This window comes from Coregonus clupeaformis, unplaced genomic scaffold, assembly GCF_020615455.1.
Source record: "Coregonus clupeaformis isolate EN_2021a unplaced genomic scaffold, ASM2061545v1 scaf1116, whole genome shotgun sequence".
NCBI classification, from domain to species: Eukaryota; Metazoa; Chordata; class Actinopteri; order Salmoniformes; family Salmonidae; genus Coregonus; species Coregonus clupeaformis.
The window spans coordinates 148688-169619 of record NW_025534570.1 but is presented as its reverse complement, the minus strand read 5'-3'; the positions used below and the strand labels follow the sequence as shown (position 1 = coordinate 169619).

Below are 20932 nucleotides of genomic sequence, written 5' to 3'. Positions count from 1 at the left end.
GTAGGCTTTGGGTTATACGGCGGTGCAATGTCAGCTGATTTATCTCACATGACGAACAGTTTCGGTCACTTACTGATAATTATTCAAAGACCGTTTTACACTAGACGGGGGAAAGTATTGTAGCCTAGTACATTATTGTCGGATTCTTTCTAGGATTTGAGTCCATCTGCTAACTCCACAAGTCGTTATTGGTTTGCTAACTATGTAGCTTGCACAAACAAGGACTATACAGTGCAGCACCCGAGTCGGTAAGTTGTTTTCTTCTCAAATGGCTAAACAGACAAAAGCAAGGAAGTACTGTAGTGATTATTTGGTAGCAGATCTAGCTAGATATGTATTGTTTGGACAATAGTTCATATTCATAGCATTGTTTGTATTTCCCAACCTTTCTACAAATTTCTCAACAAGGTTATTTTGATTCTGTTCTTTTTCAGATGAGCTGTGGGCCCCTTCAAAGGTTTTTTAACTAACCCATTTCGTCAAGTAATATTACAGTGACACCCTGCAGCAAGCATGGGTCCAGAGGGAAAGACACTCTTGAACATCATAATCCTGGGTTTTGGATTTATGTTCATGTTCACTGCTTTCCAAACATGCGGCAATATAGAGGTATGGTTGAACTGACAAATGATACATAGAAATTCAAGCCACACAACTGTAGGAAACCTACAGGGGAAATTGATATTGATGGTGTCATTTGTTTATGTCTCGTGCTTTTTCAGCAAACTGTGATCAAGAGTTTCAACAGCACTGAATTCCATGGGAGTGGATACACAAGGTAATTCATTGTGATGCTGAAATACTGTGACTTTGTCCTATGATAAACATTAGAACTGTTGGAAGATCGTAATCCTGTCTCTCTCTCAAATAGGTCTCCAAAGGTAAGTAATTGAATCTGCCCAGTTTAGACAACAAAGTTGACTTTCAGTTCTCTACAATATCCCAGTTTGCCGAGGTATTACGTAAATAACATGCATATGACTGTGCTGTTGTAGGGCCTCGTTTGTGATTTCATTGCTGCTGTTGGCCTTTATGGACATCTTAATGACACCACCCATGGCAGGCAAACACCTGGCTTTTAAAAAAAATAAAACATATCCCTAGTGACTTAGAATAAAATGCCTGCAGTTGTAGCCATGTTGCAAATTTTTTTTATGAATAGCGGTATTACATTGGTGCAATAATAATCTAATTCGTTTTTACACATGTCTTTACATGTAGCATGGCCATCATCTATGGAGTTTTCTCTGCATCCAACCTGATTGCTCCCTCAGTAGTGGCTGTTATAGGACCCCAATTGTCCATGTTCTTTAGTGGATTAGTATACAGGTGAGCACACTCTTTTGACCTTTCTTTAAATCAACCCACTGTAGCCTATACCTGTTTACAGAACTGTTTCTTTACCTATTCTCTGAGTGTGCATAAAGTACTTGTTTTCATTAGCTTATTTGTGATGTTAAAGCTGTTCAATGTTTTGTTTCCATCAGTGGATACATTGCCATGTTCATCCACCCCTTCACTTGGAGCTTCTACACAGCCTCTGTAGTAGTTGGAATAGCAGCTGCAAGTAAGAAGACTGTGCTATTCTTACTTGAGAATTAAAGACTCGTATCTCTATTACCACATAACCCCCTTTCTTTTCTCTCTCCATCTGTGGCCTAGTATTGTGGACAGCTCAGGGGAACCTACTCACCATCAACTCTACAGATGCCACCATTGGCAGGAACAGTGGTATTTTCTGGGCCTTGCTACAGTTCAGGTACTTCTTCTTATCAGCATAACTGTATTGATTGCAGCACTGTTTAGCATAGCTTTTTCACCCTAGTACTAAATCCATGGTGTTGCACTGCCTAACATGTATCTATCTCATTTTGCAGCTTATTCTTTGGAAACATGTATATTTATTTTGCCTGGCATGGCCATGTTCACATATCAGGTATGTCATCAGTTTTGGTTAACTTTTTAGTATAACAATGTAAATATATTTTGAACGTATTCTACCTAGATTCATGAGTCTTTACCCCTTTCCTTTTTATAGTATCTAGCATTCCCTAAGTTCCCTTGACACAATGAGGAAATCTCATTTTGGCCATAAGTTACTGACACATGCTGCTGGTGGTGTGTGTGTGTGTGTGTGTCTAGACAAGGATCGCCAGACGGTGTTCATCTCTCTCACGGTCATCAGCCTGGTGGGCAGCTTCCTGTTCTTCTTGATCCAGAAGCCAGAGCCTGAGGCCACACCCTCCGAGGCATCTGAGTCCACAGAGAGCGCCTCTATCATTGTGTGAGTGCAGTCTGCAGACAGGCTGGGCTGGAAAACATGGTCTAGGTCTAATGTTAGAGTAAACTAGCACAAGAAAGATTGTCCTTATCTACCCTTTTATTGACCAGAATCACGCATGTTGTCATGCATACATACACACATCAAATATTGATATACTAATAGATATGCCATACAAATGGTGTTTGTGCATTCTGTACCTGCCGTTGTATGTAAGGTACAGTGTATTCCTCCATAGGCCTGTGTTGAATCTGGATAATTCTGTATTTCTCTATGTTTGGATAGGCTGTACTTAAGTTTATTTATGGATTTCTCTTCCTTGCAGAGCGACTCCAGGTCTCGGTTCCCAGGCTCTGGACGCTTTGAGTGAGTCAGAGTTCATTGGTTGCAACTTACTTCAATCTGTCTTATCAGCAATATCCACAAAGGCCCAGAGCTCAGCTGACTGATATGTGCCCTCTTCTTACAGAGAAAGCGTTGCAGTTGTCTGTCACTAAAGAGATGCTACTGCTAAGTATCTCCATAGCATACACAGGTGGGCAAATTAATTCCAATTCCTTCAGGAAAAAGCTGGTTTGGGCTATTTCCATATGAGGAAACTTCTTTCAGTGGATGCTAGTATAGAATTATAGAAATATAAACGGATGCATATTCAATTAACATTGAGTATGTTTGAATGCGTAACCATAGATTCTATGTGTGTAACTCTTGCTCCGTCTCCACCTTCAGGCCTAGAGCTGACATTTTACAGCGGGGTATACGGGACATGTATAGGAGCCATGACACGATTTGGGGACGATGCCAAGAGTCTGATCGGGCTCTCTGGCATTTTCATTGGCCTGGGAGAGATCATAGGTGAGTCTGTTACCACTGTTGATTCTAAGTAGTTTTTTATCTTCAGTGATGTTTCGCATCACATGATACACGTGAGGTTAGGAAAGCAGATAAATTGGGTTGCCAGGAAGGGACTGATGATTCGAGGAAGTAAACGCCTCTGTTTTTGCTGTGCCTCTGTGTGTCCAGGAGGGGGGGTGTTTGGGATGCTGAACAAGTGCAACCGGTTTGGGAGGAACCCGGTGGTGCTGCTGGGGCTGATCACTCACTTCGTGGCCTTTTACCTGATCTTCCTGAACATCGCCAGTGATGCCCCTATTGCCCCAGAGGAGGGCACACACCTGCAGGCATACATCACCCCCAGGTACACAGCAGGGCTTACTCAGATGGCCCATTTAACAATCACCATAGATTACTATTACAACAATTCTACTGTACTTTGCATATGAATACAGTAGGTCAGGACATGAGCATTATGTTAAGTGTAGCAGTAGTGCATAATTTCATTTTAACTCTGATATCAGGTTACTGCAGATTGTGTAAGGTTCCATGTCTGTATTAACCTGGGATGTTGTCTGTTCAGTGTTGAGGTGGCGTTGCCTTATTTGCTTAACCTGTTGTGTTCTGATGTGTGTCCACAGTGTTGAGGTGGCTCTGCTGTGCAGCTTCCTGCTGGGCCTGGGGGACAGCTGCTTCAACACCCAGCTGCTGAGCATTGTGGGATTCATGTTCCGGGAGGACAGCGCTCCTGCCTTCGCTGTTTTCAAGTTTGTCCAGGTACATTGATATCTGTTAGGCCTACACACACGGTATGGTTTGCTATCTATGGTGGTGATGTATTACTCGGAATGATTTGAAGAAATATAACATTGAGTTATTTGCATGATATATCCCTCGATTCCCCATACTTGCTATCCACTGTTGTTGTATTACAGTGGTGTAACTTGGTGCTCTTGTCCTCCACAGTCCATCGCAGCAGCCCTGGCCTTCTTCTACAGTAACTATCTCCTGCTGCACTGGCAGCTGCTCATCATGGTTGTGGTGGGCTTCCTGGGCACGCTATCCTTCTTCGTGGCTGAGTGGATGGTGGTCTCCAGCAGACGGGACACTGACTATGACAGCATATGACAACCTATGGGAGGAGGGGGCCACGGTGAGAGGAACTATTCACACCTGGATAGGTCATCCGGGGAAGAGTCAGTGTAACACCTTTCTATCAACCCAGCTATCCTTTGGAATCCTTCAACTGATATTTTGACTGGCCCACCTCAGCCCCAATAAGCAGAGACTGTTTTAGCATAGTCATTCACAGCTCTATTGATTTTTGCCTTTCAAGTGTAAGAGACAATTTAATACTGTATGTTTTACTCTACTTGGAGTGAATCAGTTGTGCACAGAGGAGCCTTTATTTTCACGTTCAATGTCATTCACTGTGCTTGTGTCTTTATGTAGATGTTCAGCTGGTTGGTTTCGATGTGCAGTAGTCATTGACATTTTATATAACTAAGGTTTAGCTAGAGACTGCTATTCCTACCAAAGGTTCCAGTCTCAACATGTATCTTACTATTGTACTTAAATTTGATAGAAGAAAATGTAGTACAGTCGAGTCTTGATAAGCGCACATCAGATATGTACAAACTCTGTTTACATGCAGTACAGTTTACCAGTTCCAATTCAAATATACACTTTTCACTTCTGCATGCTCAGGTTTAGTATACACATTTAGAACACTCCCAAGCCATTGCATTTATCAGGACTCCACTGCATCTAGATTTCTTGTAAGATGGCATTTGTCATAAAGGGAGAAATTATCAAGACACATATACACTAGCTTATTGCAATTTTAATTATTTTATTATAGTGAAATCCATACCAAATGGTTGAACAATGCTGTAAATGTTATTTATTTATCAATATTTGCATCACACTTTCAGAGTATGTGTAGTATTCCATAGGTTTAGTCAAAAGTGGGATCCAAAAGGCCATACATAGTGTCTTGAGGATGATTGCATAGCCATGGTAAATATGGCTGTTGGATGAATGTTGAATCATAAAATGTAGACCAGAATTTTTATGTCTAAACTGCACAAGGTTATATTGCGCTGTTAAATGTCACATTGAAGAACTCTGAGCTTATGAGGCTATGAGTTTATGAGGCTATGGTTTTATTTAGAACTCACATTGAAACATCAAGCATTTTTTCTTCTACATTTTCATCATGCAATTTCGATTGAGGTCACAAACTGTTTACAATGTTTGTGGTCCTCTTTGCCCAAAATGTATAGTCTAATTCATTAATCATGTCATTCATTGTGTGGATTGCTGAATGTAGAGTTCAGTTGTTCGGCGGAGCATGAAAACTGAGTTTGAAGATTGTTCAGCGCCAGAGCTATTGGATGTGAGGCAATCAATAGGATTTTGAGGGAATGAACTACAACGTGTTATGCATTATGAACCAGGTTTTATACTTGAATGTAGTTGCATTTAGAAAGGCACCAGGATATGCACGCTTATTTTATGTATTTATTATTAAATTGTTATTTTGAGCCTTTTTTTGTGTCTGTATGCTCCTTTTTGCATACCTGGGGTGAGAACAGGTGATGCTTTGCATATATTCTCAACAACACAACCCTTGTCCTACCTGCCGCTGCCTTATTGCTCAGCAACCAGAGACGCTGTGAGTCACAATATGGGATGCGATTATTGTGTAATGGAAGGAGGCTACATCCAATCACAAAAGAGAACTGTACTCACTGTCAGTGTTACGTCCAATACGGTTCTAGGGTAGGCGTGAGAGATTAGAACCAAACTAAAATAATTTTTAAAGCAAGGTTACAAATGGCATTGGAATAAGAAACAACTGAGATTGAGTAGCCACGAGAAGGTGTTGAAAAGTAGATATGTAGGGAAGATTTAATTGTAATTTACAGACTCTTTTTTTATTTGGTGCAGACGAAACAAAGTTTTTTTTCCTATAATTTTTTACATCTATATTGTTTGTGTTCGATCCTGTCGTTTTTTGATCTTATTTTATTTAATTGAATCATTCTGGCGTTTCATTTTTACAAAATAAGATGGCAATATTGGAAGAAACTATATCTTTAATATCCCTCGTAAATATTTTTTTAAAACATTGAAACTCAAAAGTAGTGTGAGCCAAAATGTCAGCTGACATTAGTTTGTTCGATTTGGTGAACCTGTCGATCGGGACACCTGAAGTTGGAGCTGTCAACTTCAATGCGTTGCATACCCTCCTCCACGCTATCCTGGGACACCTGAAAATTCAAAATGTGACTACCGGCTGGAGAGAGGAGGATGCTCCGCCACAGCAGCCCCATGGGCCGCCTCTGACCAAGTCCTCTAGCCCGTACCATCACATGGAGGACAAACTGCGGCAGATAGAGAGACAAATGGCCGCGTTGGAGAAGCTTCCTAGCGGTACAGATCTGCTGAGCCGCACTGCCTCAACCACAACACCGGTCAACGACATGTGGCAGTTGATGCAGCTCCGCCGCAAGGCTCAGGCGAGTGAGGACGGCGTGTCCAAGGTGAGACAGGCTCTTCCTCAAAATGTATTTATTAATATCACACTGTCATCGCTGAGTTATAATTTTATAATAAATTGAAATAATGTCATGCGAGGACAGGTGAAAGTTGAACACTGCTGCTGTGGCAGTGCTGCCTCCCTTGATCAACTGTCAAACTGTGTTGAAACTTTGACTTGCCTGTGATGCACAATTTTGCTTGTCATAAGATAGGCCCCAAATCATTTAGGGGAATCTGTCCCAAAACATCATTTTGTGGTCATAGAAAAATGGCCATAACAGTCAAGAAATAGGATCACATTACAGTTCCACTAGACTAGACATCCATCCCACCGGGGGCCAGTATGAACAAATAAAAAAATAATGTATGCACTCACTAACTGTAAGTCGCTCTGGTAAGAGCGTCTGCTAAATGACTAAAATGTAAATGTAAATCTTGTGACAGATGTTAGAGTCTGGACTGAGGTTTATTTATTGACCCTTATTTTACCAGATAAATTGACTGAGAACATATTATCTTACAGCAACGACCTGGGAAAGAGTTACAGTGGGGAGGAGAGGGGACGAATTAGCCAATTGAAAGCTAGGGATGATTAGGTGGCCATGATGGTATGAGGGCCAGATTGGGAATTTAGCCACAACACCGGGTTTAACACCCCTACTCATACGATAAGTGCCATGGGATCTTTAGTGACCACAGAGTCAAGACACTGTAAGACAGCATCCTATGCAGGGCAATGTCCCCTTCACTGCCCTGGGGCATTTTGATCTCCTTAGACCAGCAGGAAGAGTACCCCCTACTGGCCTTCCAGCTGCATTCTGTCTCCCATCCAGTTACCGACCAGGACCAACTACTTAGTTTCAGAGGCAAGCCAGCAGTGGAATGCAGGGTGGTATGCTGCTGGCAAGTGATTTCAGCCCCTCTTATCTGTATTAAGTCCTTGAGTGCTTGCTCATCAGAGCCCTGTCCCGCAGCTGGGGGCCTGTCTGTGTGGTGAATGGTGAGCATTTCAGAGCACTCAGCACTGGATAAGGATATTGATGACAGAGCACAGCACAATAGGTGATGGGCACCGCACTGTCTTCTCAAATGACCTCGCTGTGTCTCTGTTCCCGTTTCCAAAGGAAAGGCCACTCCCCAAAGATAAGCACCACTCTTGTGTTCCCTGTGTATGCTGTGGAACAAAATGGAATAGCTGAGTAGTGCAGATCACTCTGAGCATGTGTACACCAGCGGAGGCTGCTGAGAGGAGCTATAGGAGGACGGCTCATTGTAATGGCTGGAATGGAATGAATGGAACGGAGTCAAACGTGGTTTCCATGTGTTTGAAACCATTCCACCTATTCAGCTCCAGCCATTACCACAAGCCCGTCCTCCCCAATTAAGGTGCCACCAACCTCCTGTGGTGTACACAATTTAGAATCAGTGTCGGTCCAGTACTTCATACCACACTCTGAACTGTGTCTCAGCTGTTATCTGAAATGTCTGAGTTTGAAATATGGACACTGATAGAGACATGACAGTCTGTGTAGGTAAAGCAAGTAGGAAGATCGAAAGATTGCACAGGACTTAGCTATCTTCACTGATGTTGCCCAGACCTGCCCAGTTACTCCCCCCCCCTCTCTCTCAGGTAGATAAGGTGTAATTGGTCTCCTGCAGAGAAATTACTGTAGTTGTCAGAGGAAGAATAACACTCAGGTGATATGAGGGAGAGACAGCCAGTGGGTCCAGGCGAAGGTGCCTCTTTGAAAATCCTCGGAATCATTCATGTCTGCTGTGGGTCAATAACAGTATCCACTGACCCTGTCTGGCCCTCGCTGGCCCTCGCTGACCCTGATTGGTCTTCTCTGGCCCTGTCTGCCATATCCCTGAAGACCCCCACTAAGACACAATGTCCGTCAGTTTCTGTCTCACAACTCATAGCAGCATATTGTATTTGCCGCATACCTTAGCCAGGGTCACTCACTTCTTAACCCATGACAGAGATTGTCAGGGGATTGTTGTGGTTGATAAAGGTGTGCTCCGCTGTGACCCCACAGGGTACATGTCCTGGCTCTGAAAGGGCAGCGAAAAGTCTGCCTGAGTGGCGCTCTGTGTTCACAGTGGCGTGGAAGGATTCCAGGCCACCGGCCATCTTAGTCAGAGCCAGTTAATGGCTGACTAAAGAGTAACAGGGAGGTAGAGCGGATGGCTTTCTTCCCAATCGCAAATAACTTCCTTATTGTTGGGACAGTAAAAGTTTATTATGTTAGTTACTATCCTAACCCTACCCCTAGAGTGTTGCTTGTTGTCAGAAGGGGCTTGTATTTATGTTGTCCTGTCTGTTACCATTGGCAACAGACTTGTGGGTGATGCTGACCCAGATGTTGTGGCAGAAACAGAAAGGAGGTTGGGCACTCTGTCCAAACAACATCCACACAGACAAACAGACAGAGGACTAGGAACATTGTGTCTGAGGAAGATAAGGTTGGGGATGTCCCCTGGTTAGGGAGCCCAGCTCCTTTGAGGGAATAGGACCATGCATACATTTAGCCTACTGTTGCTGATGTAGGCTATTATCATAACTTCCTGTATACTCAATATGTCCAATCAGCCACACTGAGCTTTTTAACTGTCATTGGAATCTCATAGGAAATTAACCATACCCTGGACCCACTCATCAAAATGTGACGAATACAGTTGATTGCCTCTCTGTTTGTCATTAGGGGTTGGGTTGGTTGCCGGGTTAGAATATTCTAGTGTATGTCCTGCTACAAGATTTGATCATGTTTAGCCTAATCTCATGTCTCTGAGATACTTGAGGCGATCATTGAAAAGGTGGTCTCCTCCAGAAATTCCATACAAGCAGGTCATAAATCATTTCCACGTTTACAGCTCACTTAACAACCTGTTAGTTATTCAGCCAATTGGTTGACGACCTGTGCAGCTCAGTGGGGCTATGCATCATTTCATGTCTGGGTGCATTTGACAAAACCCACAGGAACTCTGGTCAATACGTTCAAAGCCACCTGTTTCAACTTTGCTTAGTAAACACAACTTATTTCTAATTTGCAACACCCAGAGTAAATGTGTGGGTTTACTCTGTCAACAAGGCTTCAGCTGTGTTAAAGAGAAGTGGTAGTTCCATATGAGCAGGGGTTATGTACTCTGAAAAACATGGATTATCTGGAGACAGACAGGTCCTACTGCTGCTATGTAACAGCTTGTGTGTCTCATCTAATGCATATGGACGATGGTGTCCTAGGAACCTCCATTGGGGTGAAAGGTCAACTGGATGGAGCCATGGAGAGGGGTTTTGGGATCCCTCCTAAATGAAGGGGTTTAGGATCTTCCTACTGATCTTCAAAGGAAGTAGCCAGTATGAAAATGTATGCACTCACTAACTGTAAGTTGCTCTGGATAAGAGCGTCTGCTAAATGACTAAAATGTAAAAAAAAAGACCAGAGAATCTTGTTTCTCATGGTCTGAGAGTCCTTTAGGTGCCTTTTGGCAAACTCCAAGTGGGCTTTTACTGAGGAGTGGCTTCCATCTGGCCACTGCACCTTTAAGGCCTGATTGATGGAGTGCTGCATAGATGGTTGTCCTTCTGGAAGGTTCTCCCATCTCCACAGAGGAACTCTGGAGCTCTGTCAGAGTGACCATCAGGTTCTTGGTCACCTCCCTGATCAAGGCCCTTCTCCCCCGATTGCTCAGTTTGGCCGGGCGGCCAGCTCTAGGAAGAGTCTTGGTGGTTCCAAACTTCTTCCATTTAAGAATGATGGAGGCCACTGTGTTCTTGGGGACCTTCAATGCTGCAGATATTTTTTGGTACCCTTCCCCAGATCTGTGCCTCGACACAATCCTGTCTCGGAGCTCTACGGTCAATTCCTTCGACCTCATGACTTGGTTTTTGCTCTGACATGCACTGTCAACTGTGGGACCTTATATAGACAGGTGTGTGAATTTACCACAGGTGGACTCCAATCAAGTTGTAGAAACATCTCAAGAAACATCTCAAGAAACATCTCAAGGATGATACATTTTTTTGTTTGTCATTATGGGGTATTGTGTGTAGATTGATGAGGAAAAAAATTATTTCATACATTTTAGAATAAGACTGTAACGCAACAAAATGTGGAAAAAGTCAAGGGGTCTGAATACTTTCCGAATGCACTGTATATAGAGTGTGCGACTCTCTTTATTTTTATAGCCTACGGTTCAGTCATCATAACAGAAACTGGCAAAAGATAATGATTGTGTTAAATGATCTGACCAGGGATGTGAGGTTCTTTGAGATTTGAATCTTTCAAACACACTCTGTTGTGTTTCCAGTCTATGTCGCTGATCCAGGATCTGCTGAAGGAGATCCAGGACCTGAAGGAGTCCAGAGACGACCTGAAGAAAGCGGTCAAGAGCCTCCAGAACCAACTCGACCAGGTCAGACACACATCCACACTGGCAAACCCTCATAGCGAGGAGGGATTGCAGGTAGACAACATCTGGCAACCTTGCTTATCTCCCTCATTAACCTACAGTAGGGGATACACCCAGGGCTCATCACTAAGGAATCCTTCTCCATCTCACCACCCCACACATTGGTGAAATATAGCGTCATGTAGAGCCCGATCCACCCTGGCCCTGGTCCCCTCCCTCCCTCCATCACTCTCTGTAGGGGACATGGAGTCATACAGAGGGCAACAGCATCAAAGAGCCACAGCTTATCTCTGGCAACCTGGCCTGTCACTCACCCCAACAATAGAGCGAGGATGATAGGGATCATCCTACATATCTGTTTCCATCTGGTAGCATGACGTTGCTCTGGGTGTTCTTTGTGTTCCAGCTGAACATGAGTGAGCTGGTTGACAGAATCAACAAAGTGGAGCAGTACTGCCACCGACTGGACAACCTGGACTCTGCCACCGTGAGTTGGAACTGAGTAGACTACTTTCCGAGCTCAGAAATGATATACTACATTGCTAAGAGGAGCCAAACAATAGTATAATACTGTTGCAGCTAACTCTAGTAAATAGAGGTTAATCATGACTTCCCCTCTTTCTTGTCTTCTCTCTATCACAGAAAGAGCTGCAGGACAGAGTTGGACGTTACCCAGACCCAGACGAGCTCATCCAGTGTGTGACCTGGGACATCTTGCAGACCACCTTGGTTAGCGAGCAACAGAATCTGCAAAAGGCATGTCTTATGTCTTGCTCAAAAGAGCGAGAGTCCTTTATCAAGCAATCATATACAAGACCGAGGAATAGACATGAGCTTTGTGTTGATGGTAGCTATTTCTCCAATAGGAAATCAGGGACTCAGTCCCTGTCGCTGGCCCCACTTCAGTGGTCATGACCACCATCACTCCTTTCAGCGCCTCTGCTAATGCCAACACTGGAGCTGCTACCTTCACTCCTGGCACTGTCACTGCCAGCCAGCATGGAGGGGCACTGCCCCAGCAGTCTCTCTCTGATGGAGCTGCTGCCTTCACTCCTGGCACTGGCACTGGCACTGTCACTGGCATCCAGCATGGGGGGGTGCTTCCCCAGCAGTCCCTCTCTGATGGAGCTCTGATGGTGCGCAGTAAACCCCTGTCTCGTGTGGCCAGCGGGGCAGAGCGTTACCCAGAAACAGTGGAGGCCCTGAGGGACGTGGGCAGGCTCAGGGAGAGACACAACACCCTGGAGACCAGAGTAGAGCTGCTGGAAGCAGGCAAGGCCGACCAGGCCCAGCTCCAGCACCTCCGGGAGCTCCTCACTGACATGGGTAAGATAGCAATGTGGGGACTGGATAGTGTATGGCTATTCTATGTTTTCTTTTACTGAATGATGTCTTTTGTGTGGGATGACCATTTTTTTTCCTGAATGTGTAGGTGACAGGGATGTGCCCGACAACCTGATGGATCAACTGAATCATCTGAGTGTTCTGGTAGACAGCCTGGTGGGTGACAGAGCCAAGGTGAGGGAGGAAGATGTACACACACACACACACACACACACACACACACACACACACACACACACACACACACACACACACACACATTGTTGATGGCCCCATGTCCCTGTTGTAGCTGGGAGAACTGGAGCAGCTGATTCTGAACATAGGGACAGTTCAGGACTCAGAGGGAGGCTCAGGAATGGCCAAAGGGTCAGACAGTGAGGACTCCTCTAACTCTGCTCAGCAAGGACAGCTCAGACTGCAGATATTATACCTCAGGTAAACAAGGACACAGGAGCACACAGGAAGGCTAAATATAAATTATAGATAGTTTTTTATGGATACTACATTTGATATAGTTTGGTAGTCTAAGTAATTTGTAAGTAGTTAGAAGTTTTATGGGAAGTTGAGATGTGATAGTTTTCCATTGTAAGAGAGGTGGTGGCCTGCTCCTCATGGCCTGGTGCTCCTCTCTGTGTTCAGGAACGCAGTGCAGAAAGTGGAGGAGGAGGTGCTACTGCTGAAAACGGAGAACACCTCAGCCAAGGCTGAGCAGAAGACCAAGAAAGACAGACAGCTACAGAATCAGGTTAGACAGACAGACAGACAGACATATTTCAGAGCATATAGACATTTGAATACACTGTCAGGTCTAAACACCAGGGTACTCTGTGAAACATTCAACTGTAGAATATAGCTGAAACAGCACCATCCATAATGTAGTAGCTAGCGACCGCTTGTGGCCCCAACATGGCCCTCACACAGCCCTCTCACCCCAGATGGACAACCTGCGAGGCATGCTTGAGGACATGATGGCGTCCTCCTCCTCGCTGCTCTCCCAGAGCCTCCAGCAGGGGCCAGAGCAGGGCCAGGGCAGCGGTCAGGCAGGCGGGCAGCAGGGCTCCACATGCCCCTCCTGCTCTGTAGACATGAGCAGGAAGGTCAGCCAGCTGTTCCAGCGCTATGAGAATCTGCAGGGCCTGGTTAGCAGCTTTATGAATCAGCAGGGAGGAGGCGGACCTAGAGCAGAGGTACTGTAGGCAGGGACAGAGGAGGAAACAGAATAGGAAAGGGTTAAATAATGGGTCTGTTATGTTGAACCCTGAGGGAGGGATACGTTTTGAGATGATATGTAAGCGATGCTCTATCAGGGCAGCAGTGTGTTCAGAGAGGTGTTAAGGGAAAGGAGTGTGTCAGTGTCAGTGCGCTCCATGGCACTGGGGCCATAGCTGTGTATTACAGATGTAGAACCCTGTCTCTCTGTGTGTTGTTTCTGCCAGAGCTCGGAGCTGATGAATGACGTTCAGGGAGCCATCCTGCAGCTGCAGGCTGAGTGTGAGAAGCTCCACAGCACAGCCAACCACCTGATTGAGGAGCAGAGCCAGAAACAGGTCCACATCGACGTGAGTCTGGGAGGGAGGGCCGCAGCACAGGGAGGCCCATAGGGGAATAGGAGCGGCTCCATGCTGTTCTTCTGTTCCAATCCACAGAAAGATGATTCTCAATTATGTCTTTCTTTCACAGCATCTGTACAAGTCCATGGAAGAACTGGACGAGAAGAAAGCTGACAAAGATCTTGTGGAGATGGAGATTGAAATCGTGAGTGTCTTACCACAACATAGTTTAGCTTTCCTTCAGTGTCTTTTACTCAACTCAGGTGAACTCTCGCAAGTCTTCACATGTTTATGTTAGTCTAGACAAGCTTCCACAAGTCCATTCAAGACCATAGGGGTACCTACAAATCCCAACATGCTCAAGTTCACCTGTACAAGCCCATGCTAAACCCTACCGAGGCCATACAAGTCACCACAAGCACATATGTGTCCATACACCTACAAGCTCATACAGGTTTCACCTAACCCTTACAAGCCCATGCAGATTTCACCTAACCCTGACAAGCCCATACATGTTTCACCTAACCCTTACAAGCCCATGCAGATTTCACCTAACCCTTACAAGCCCATACAGATTCCACCTAACCCTTAAAAGCCCACACTAGTACTGCCATTGCCCTGACTGCATCTCCTCTCTCCCTGTAGAAAGCAGACAAGCGTGCCCTGGAGACCAAGGTGAGCCGCATGCAGTTTGACTCCATGACAGAGGAGCTCAACACCATGTTCCAGGAGCTGCTCAGCAAGATTACCGGCCAGGAGCAGGACTGGCACAAAATCATCGACAAAATCTCCACCGAGATGGAGTGCAAGGTTGGACTGAGCTGGAAGTTACCCTGCTAGATGGATGTTTATATAATAAGCCTACATGTCCATTGATACATGCCATGCTCTGCTTTTATTACTATGCTATCACCATTTCATATATCTCACAAGTCTGTATGTCACAAGTTTTTAAGTGTTTTACGAACGTGTTTATAGTGACATAGCATTGTTTGATAAAGTCTTATGGAATGTCTGTCTGGAGTGTCTGGTGGTAGTGTATGTCTCTGGGATCCCTGTAGTAAATCTGTTATCTCTCTGTGTAGCTGGACCGGATTGAGCTGGATCCTGTGAAGAAGCAGCTAGAGGACCGCTGGAAGAGCATCCGTAAGCAGCTGCAGGCCCAGCCTGCCCCGAAGGAGGATGACGCTGCAGGCATCAGGAGGTAAGTCACTGGTCACAGCCAGGCCCAGGAGGGATGATGGCTGGATAGGTCCAGGTTCCTCTATGGAGTTATACATGATCATGCCTTCATTGTCTTCCTGTGTTTAACGTTCATTTTATCTCTGTCTATATTCTATATTTTATCTCTGTCTATATTCTGTATTCTATTTTTAATACTGTTGTTTACTCACTGTGTATGTATATACTGTATTCTGGACATATCTCATCCTAATATACCTACTATTGTACATACCATTTTCCTTCCAAATGATTTACTGTCAATACACACCACGTATTTATATTCTGGATTCTGACACGTGCTCACTCTCATATATCTACTCTGGATTGTTTATTGGACTCCTTCTGTCATTTCTTGAGATATTCTACTGCACTATTGGAGCTAGAAACATAAGCATTTCGCTGCACCTGCTATAACAGCTGTGTATGCGACCAATAAACTATGGTTTTGATTTTTCTTTGTTATGTCCCTTTCATAGACAACTTGTGGCAAGGTTCCACTGCATCTCCTGCGACCGCCCGGTCGATATGCTTACCCCAGGACCGTAAGGCAATGATAATAATGTCCTATTTTTATACAGTACAAATAGACATTGTGGAAATTGAAATAATAGGATTGTGGTGCTGCTCTTTCACCTATCTTTCTTTTCTCTCTCTCTCTCTACTTGTCAACAGGCACTTGGTCACCATGCCCTCCACTCCTGGCCTACCCTCCCACAAGTCCAACCGACCGTACACCATCTATGAGCTTGAGCAGGTTCGCCAGCACTGCAGAAGGTGAGAGCAGACAGTCATACTACTATACATCTCAGTCAAACATCACAACTGAAACTCTTACTTGGCCCCATCTTAACCAGCAGGGGGTGCCAGAGTCCCAATATAACTTTATCTTACCTCCAAAGACCGAACACCCACACTAGATCTGTCAGGAGTGTTCCATAGTTACAAGTGTCTGACATTAGCCAGCTCTCCCTCCATCTCAGCCTGAGGCCAGGGACCAACCACAGCCACTTTGAGATGGCCAGCTCCGAAAGGGCCATGATGCAGGTGCAGAGGATCCACACCATGATGTGTAGGCAGATAGAGAGAGTGCAGAGCCACCTAGCTGGCCCAGAGCGAACCTACAGCCAGGGAGCCCTAAGGGAGATCGGGCCCTCCCGCTATCCACACATCCTGAGCCCGCTGCAGAGGACCAGCCAGAGTCGGCCCAAGCAGTGAGTCAGTCTGTCAGGCCAGGGGTAGGCAGGGAAGCAGGGAGCACATGCATTGAAACAGGGGAAGGGCAAAAAAGTTGTTCATATTGCTTTGTTATGGTTTAGAGAAGGGTCAGGGAGGCAAGCTGCCCCAAAGTAACTACAAACTATAAATACTGTACTGTCAGTTCTGTTACAAACCTCTAGAAGTGTTTATCTTCTGACCTTCAACCTTCACTCCTGTGTCCATCCTAGCGAGCGCATCCCAGAAATGGCGGACTACAGTTACCTGGCCATGTCCCGGAGCTGTGGAGGCAGCCACACCGTGACCTACCCTAACCGCCGCTACACCCGCCTGCAGCACATCAGCCACTTCATCCAGGCTGAGGAGGAGACACCGCCCATCTCCAGATCCACACTGCGTATTCAGGTGAGTGAGACCAACCTCACTTACTGTGGGTTACTGTACTGACAGACAACTAAACCACTGCCAGCCCATAGGAATACACCTGGTCAATCACATGTTTGTTTAGCCATTTATAATGTTGATGTACAGAGTATATTTGAGGTGTATTTGACAGTTGTTAGGTGTGCAAATATTTGACCTTGTCCTTGTGCCTATTGGTCAGCCGGAGGAGGTGGACATCTTGGGATTGGACGGACACATCTACAAGGGCCGCCTGAAAACCAGATCGGTCAAGACTGTGGATGCCAGACTACCCACCATCTTTCCTAAAGACGGTACACGGTTCCCTGGACTGGGATTATATTAAGCTCTACTCTACAGTACTGTGTATTTTTAGAGTGGAATTACATGTATAGAAAAGGAAATGGAATCTGGACAATTGTGAACAAAAGCTAGAGTAATTAATTCATGTTACTCAATTCAAGCAAACTTTTTTAATGCCATCGCTCCAAAAAGTGACCTAATGTTGAGTCTGACATGTCTGCATGCTGTGGGTAGCTGTCCGGGGCTGGGAGAGGGGTGATGTCCAGACTCCAGTTCTGACAGCCCATATGGACTCCTCATGGACAGTGAAGTACACTTCCCCTGGGCCCAGTTACACAATGCATCTTAAGATGATGATCACACTGCGCCGTCTGTCCAGGCCCCAACTACCCTTGGCCTATTTCCTCTCTCTCGGTCCCTGGACAATGTGTCCAGAGTTGGGCTCTCAGTGCAGGGATAAAGAGTAAAGTGTGGGGAGGAAGAGTGAGGGGTGACATCATGGGGAAGTGGGAGGTGGAGGGTCAGGAGAGAAGGGGGGGAGGAGGCTGAAAAGTGGGGGTGGGTTGAGAAAGAAAGTGGGCTTTTGTTTGGGAATGAGAATTTGAGGAGGGATACAGTATGGTGTTAGAGTGGTGTGATGAAGGATTAGGAACGAAGGTGTGGAGGAGGACGAGGTGAGGAGATTTAGGGAAGGAGAGAGGAGCTTAGTTTATGGGAGGGAGTATTTTAGGAGGGTTTAAATAGTAGTGTGGTGTTCCTCCCGGGGTTAAGGAAGTGAGTTAGCAATAAGAATGGGCTGCACTGGGGTTGGGGGAGGGGCTCTGGTTGGCATAGTGGTCCACACTGGAAATAACCCAATGTTACTATGTTATAGAAGAGCAGGCCTGGTGTCTGTAACGGACTGTAAATATAACTGGACCTGGGGTAACGCTGCTTGCATTACATCGTTTCTATCTTAATATCCTTTTCATCTGTTCATACAAATCAAGCCCTGGAGGAAGAAATAGGGAATTGTGCTGTCCTGTTTTATGCCTGGGATTTGGTATTGTGATTCCCAGTAATTTATGAGACCATTGAATGAGTCGAAATAGTATTGAAATAGTATTTTGGTCAAGACTTGGAAGAAGGGCTTATGTGGTGTATGTCTGGTATGGGTGTGTATGTACAGTACGGCTATGGGTGTGGTGGGGTCCTGTCATTCCCATGTCAAGGCCGTGATGTGACATTGTTGTTTTGATGACTGCAGGCATGTGCAAGAGCAAAGACAAGGTCATGCGCTCCCAGTTCCAGAAGTCTGGTTGCACAGAGCCGGCCTGTGTGACCCCTGTGCGTCCCCAGAGTGCCAAGACCCAGCGCAGCCGCTCAGGTAGCTCACACCAGCGTCATTACCCATTTACAACATAAAAACCAATTTCACTAACTGGAAAAGTGAATACTATGGAATGGGACTGAAATAACACTCACATGGAAATAGCATTCTTCTTTGCTATTGCTGCTGTGCAGCTGTTAAGGTTGATTGTAGCAGACACCTGACCCCTGACCTTTCCCCCTTGCCCCCCTTCCTCCCTTTATCTCCCCCAGCCTCAGGCAGCTCTGTGCGGGACCGGCCCATGTCCTCTTTGGGCTGCCTGTCCCAGGCTACCCTTCCCCAGAGCTCGTCCCATGCTGACACCACCAGCGAGCTGCAGCAGGAGCAGCAAGGTCTGGAGCTTCACGTAGACCTGAGCCAGTCGGAGGAAGAGCCCGTCACCACCCTGTAGGGGGCGATGGAGAGCCCCTTACATCCTTTTTCTACCTTATTTTAATAAACCGTTTACAGCAGCAGCAGGAGGGTATCCTGGTCTCCATTTTGTAGTGGAGCATACAGACCTTGTGAAAATCCAGTCTGATATTAGTCAGTTAGGTTATTTATGGATTGGAAGAACACAATTCTGGGACAAATGAACACTGTTTCCATGCAACAAAATAGCTATGAGTCTTCTGCAATAATAAAAACATTTCTAAAGTGTAGCTTTACAGGTCAGATACCTTAGGTGTGGCTACATTACGATTTTGGTTTATGATGCCTGATTTTCAATGACATTCATAGAGAAACTTTCAGACCGGTGACCTCAAATACCAGACTTTGTTTGGATGCAGAAGAATACCGCCATGGAGCAATTCATTTGACATATAGGGTCTAATAGAGCGTATCATTAACGGCTTGAAATGTCTTCCCTCTGACAAACCCTATTTCTGTAACATCTGATTCATTGTATTAGTGTCTCAAGTTGTTCCATCACATGTTAAGAGGAAAGACATTCATGCGTGCTGTCATTACCACAAAAATGTAATCCTGTCGTGGAGTTATAACAATGGTATCCAGCCACCTGCATCTATTGGGGAAGCAAAGCAGCCAGGGTCGTAAAACCGGCCCAGATGGCGTTCCCTTCAAATGTCACCATGCCTATGTCCAGTTACAGGAGTCTCCTGGTGTCTGTGTGTTTTAAACAAGGGGGTTAGCTATGTGTGCCTCACTCTGTGGCATAGCGTAGTATTTTTAACCATGGCACAGCATTGGTATCATAGCATACTTTTAGCGTAGTGCCATTTCAGCACTCTACTGCAGTTGTCTGGGCCGGGGTGTTGCATGGGGGGAGGTACACAGTTCAAAAAGCCTGTGTGAATGTAGGGCAGGATATGAATTAATAAACTTGAAAGGACAAACTGTACTGTCAAGAAGCAGGGGCTTTGCTTACACTAATGAGACAATTTAGTGTCAATGAGAAATATGATGTATATTTATCTCTATCCATGCAATATACACTCAGTGGCCAGTTTATCTAGTACCGGGTCGGACCTCCTTTTGCCTCCAGAACAGCCGGAATTCTTCGGGGCATGGAAACATTGCTCAATTGGTATCAAGGGACCTAACTTTGCCAGGAACACACCATTACATCCCAGCCACCAGCCTGTACCGTTGACAGCAGGCAGGATGGGGCCATGGACTCATGCTGCTTACGCCAAATCCTGACTCTGCCATCAGCATGATGCAACAGGAACCGGGATTCGTCGGACCAGGCAATGTTTTTCCACTCCTCAATTGTCCAGTGTTGGTGATCGCGTGCCCACTGGAGCCGCTTCTTCTTGTTTTTCGCTGATAGGAGTGAACCTGGTGTGGTCGTCTGCTGCAATAGCCCATCCGTGACAAGGACCGACGAGTTGTGCGTTCTGAGATGCCGTTCTGCACACAACTGTTGTACTGCGCCATTATTTGCCTGTTTGTGGCCCGCTTGCACGATTCTTGCGTTCTTCTTCGACCTCTCATCAACGAGCTGTTTCCGCCCCCAGGACTGCCGCTGACTGGATGTTTTTTGTTTGTCCCACCATTCTCTGTAAATTCTAGACACTGTCGTGCGTGAAAAGCCCAGGAGGCCGGCCGTTTCTGAGATACTGGAACCGGCGCTCCTAGGACCGACGATCATACCACGCTCAGTCGCTTAGGTCACTCGTTTTGCCCATTCTAACGTTAATTTGAACAGTAACTGAATGCCTCGATGCCTGTCTGCCTGCTTTATATAGCAAGCCACGGCCACCTGACTCGTGAATGAGTACCTAATAAACTGGCCACTGAGGCTAAGTGATCCCTTTTATAGCATTTGGATGTATTCAGGAGTCAAGTGTAGCTCAGTTGGTAGAGCATGGCGTTTGCAAAGCCAGGGTTGTGGGTTCGATTCCCACGGGGGGCCAGTATGCAAATGTATGCACTCACTAACTGTAAGTCGCTCTGGATAAGAGCGTCTGCTAAATGACTAAAATGTAAAATGTAAATGTAAAGATG

At 45.6% G+C, this 20932-nt stretch overlaps 2 protein-coding genes across 2 annotated transcripts; both read left to right on the top strand.

The window, feature by feature from the left end:
- The first annotated feature begins 12 nt into the window (after window positions 1–12).
- Window positions 13–5654, top strand: LOC121551113 (UNC93-like protein MFSD11). Its single transcript, XM_045217557.1, has 14 exons — window positions 13–248; window positions 435–609; window positions 723–778; window positions 1222–1329; window positions 1488–1567; window positions 1663–1759; window positions 1878–1936; window positions 2143–2284; window positions 2607–2647; window positions 2751–2816; window positions 3011–3136; window positions 3305–3479; window positions 3757–3892; window positions 4082–5654. The coding sequence occupies exons 2-14, from the start codon at window positions 514–516 to the stop codon at window positions 4241–4243; spliced, it is 1344 nt and encodes a 447-aa protein (XP_045073492.1). The 5' UTR covers window positions 13–248; window positions 435–513; the 3' UTR covers window positions 4244–5654.
- A 246-nt stretch (window positions 5655–5900) lies between these two features.
- Window positions 5901–19825, top strand: LOC121551947 (glutamine-rich protein 2). The gene is made up of 20 exons (XM_041864630.2): window positions 5901–6663; window positions 10973–11077; window positions 11481–11561; window positions 11717–11830; window positions 11941–12400; window positions 12507–12592; window positions 12708–12853; window positions 13058–13163; window positions 13354–13605; window positions 13855–13977; window positions 14099–14173; window positions 14614–14778; window positions 15054–15172; window positions 15669–15734; window positions 15865–15966; window positions 16173–16403; window positions 16638–16812; window positions 17012–17123; window positions 18359–18478; window positions 18694–19825. Exons 1-20 carry the CDS (start codon window positions 6277–6279, stop codon window positions 18870–18872), a joined length of 3204 nt encoding a protein of 1067 aa, XP_041720564.2. The 5' UTR covers window positions 5901–6276; the 3' UTR covers window positions 18873–19825.
- The last annotated feature ends 1107 nt before the right edge of the window (window positions 19826–20932 follow it).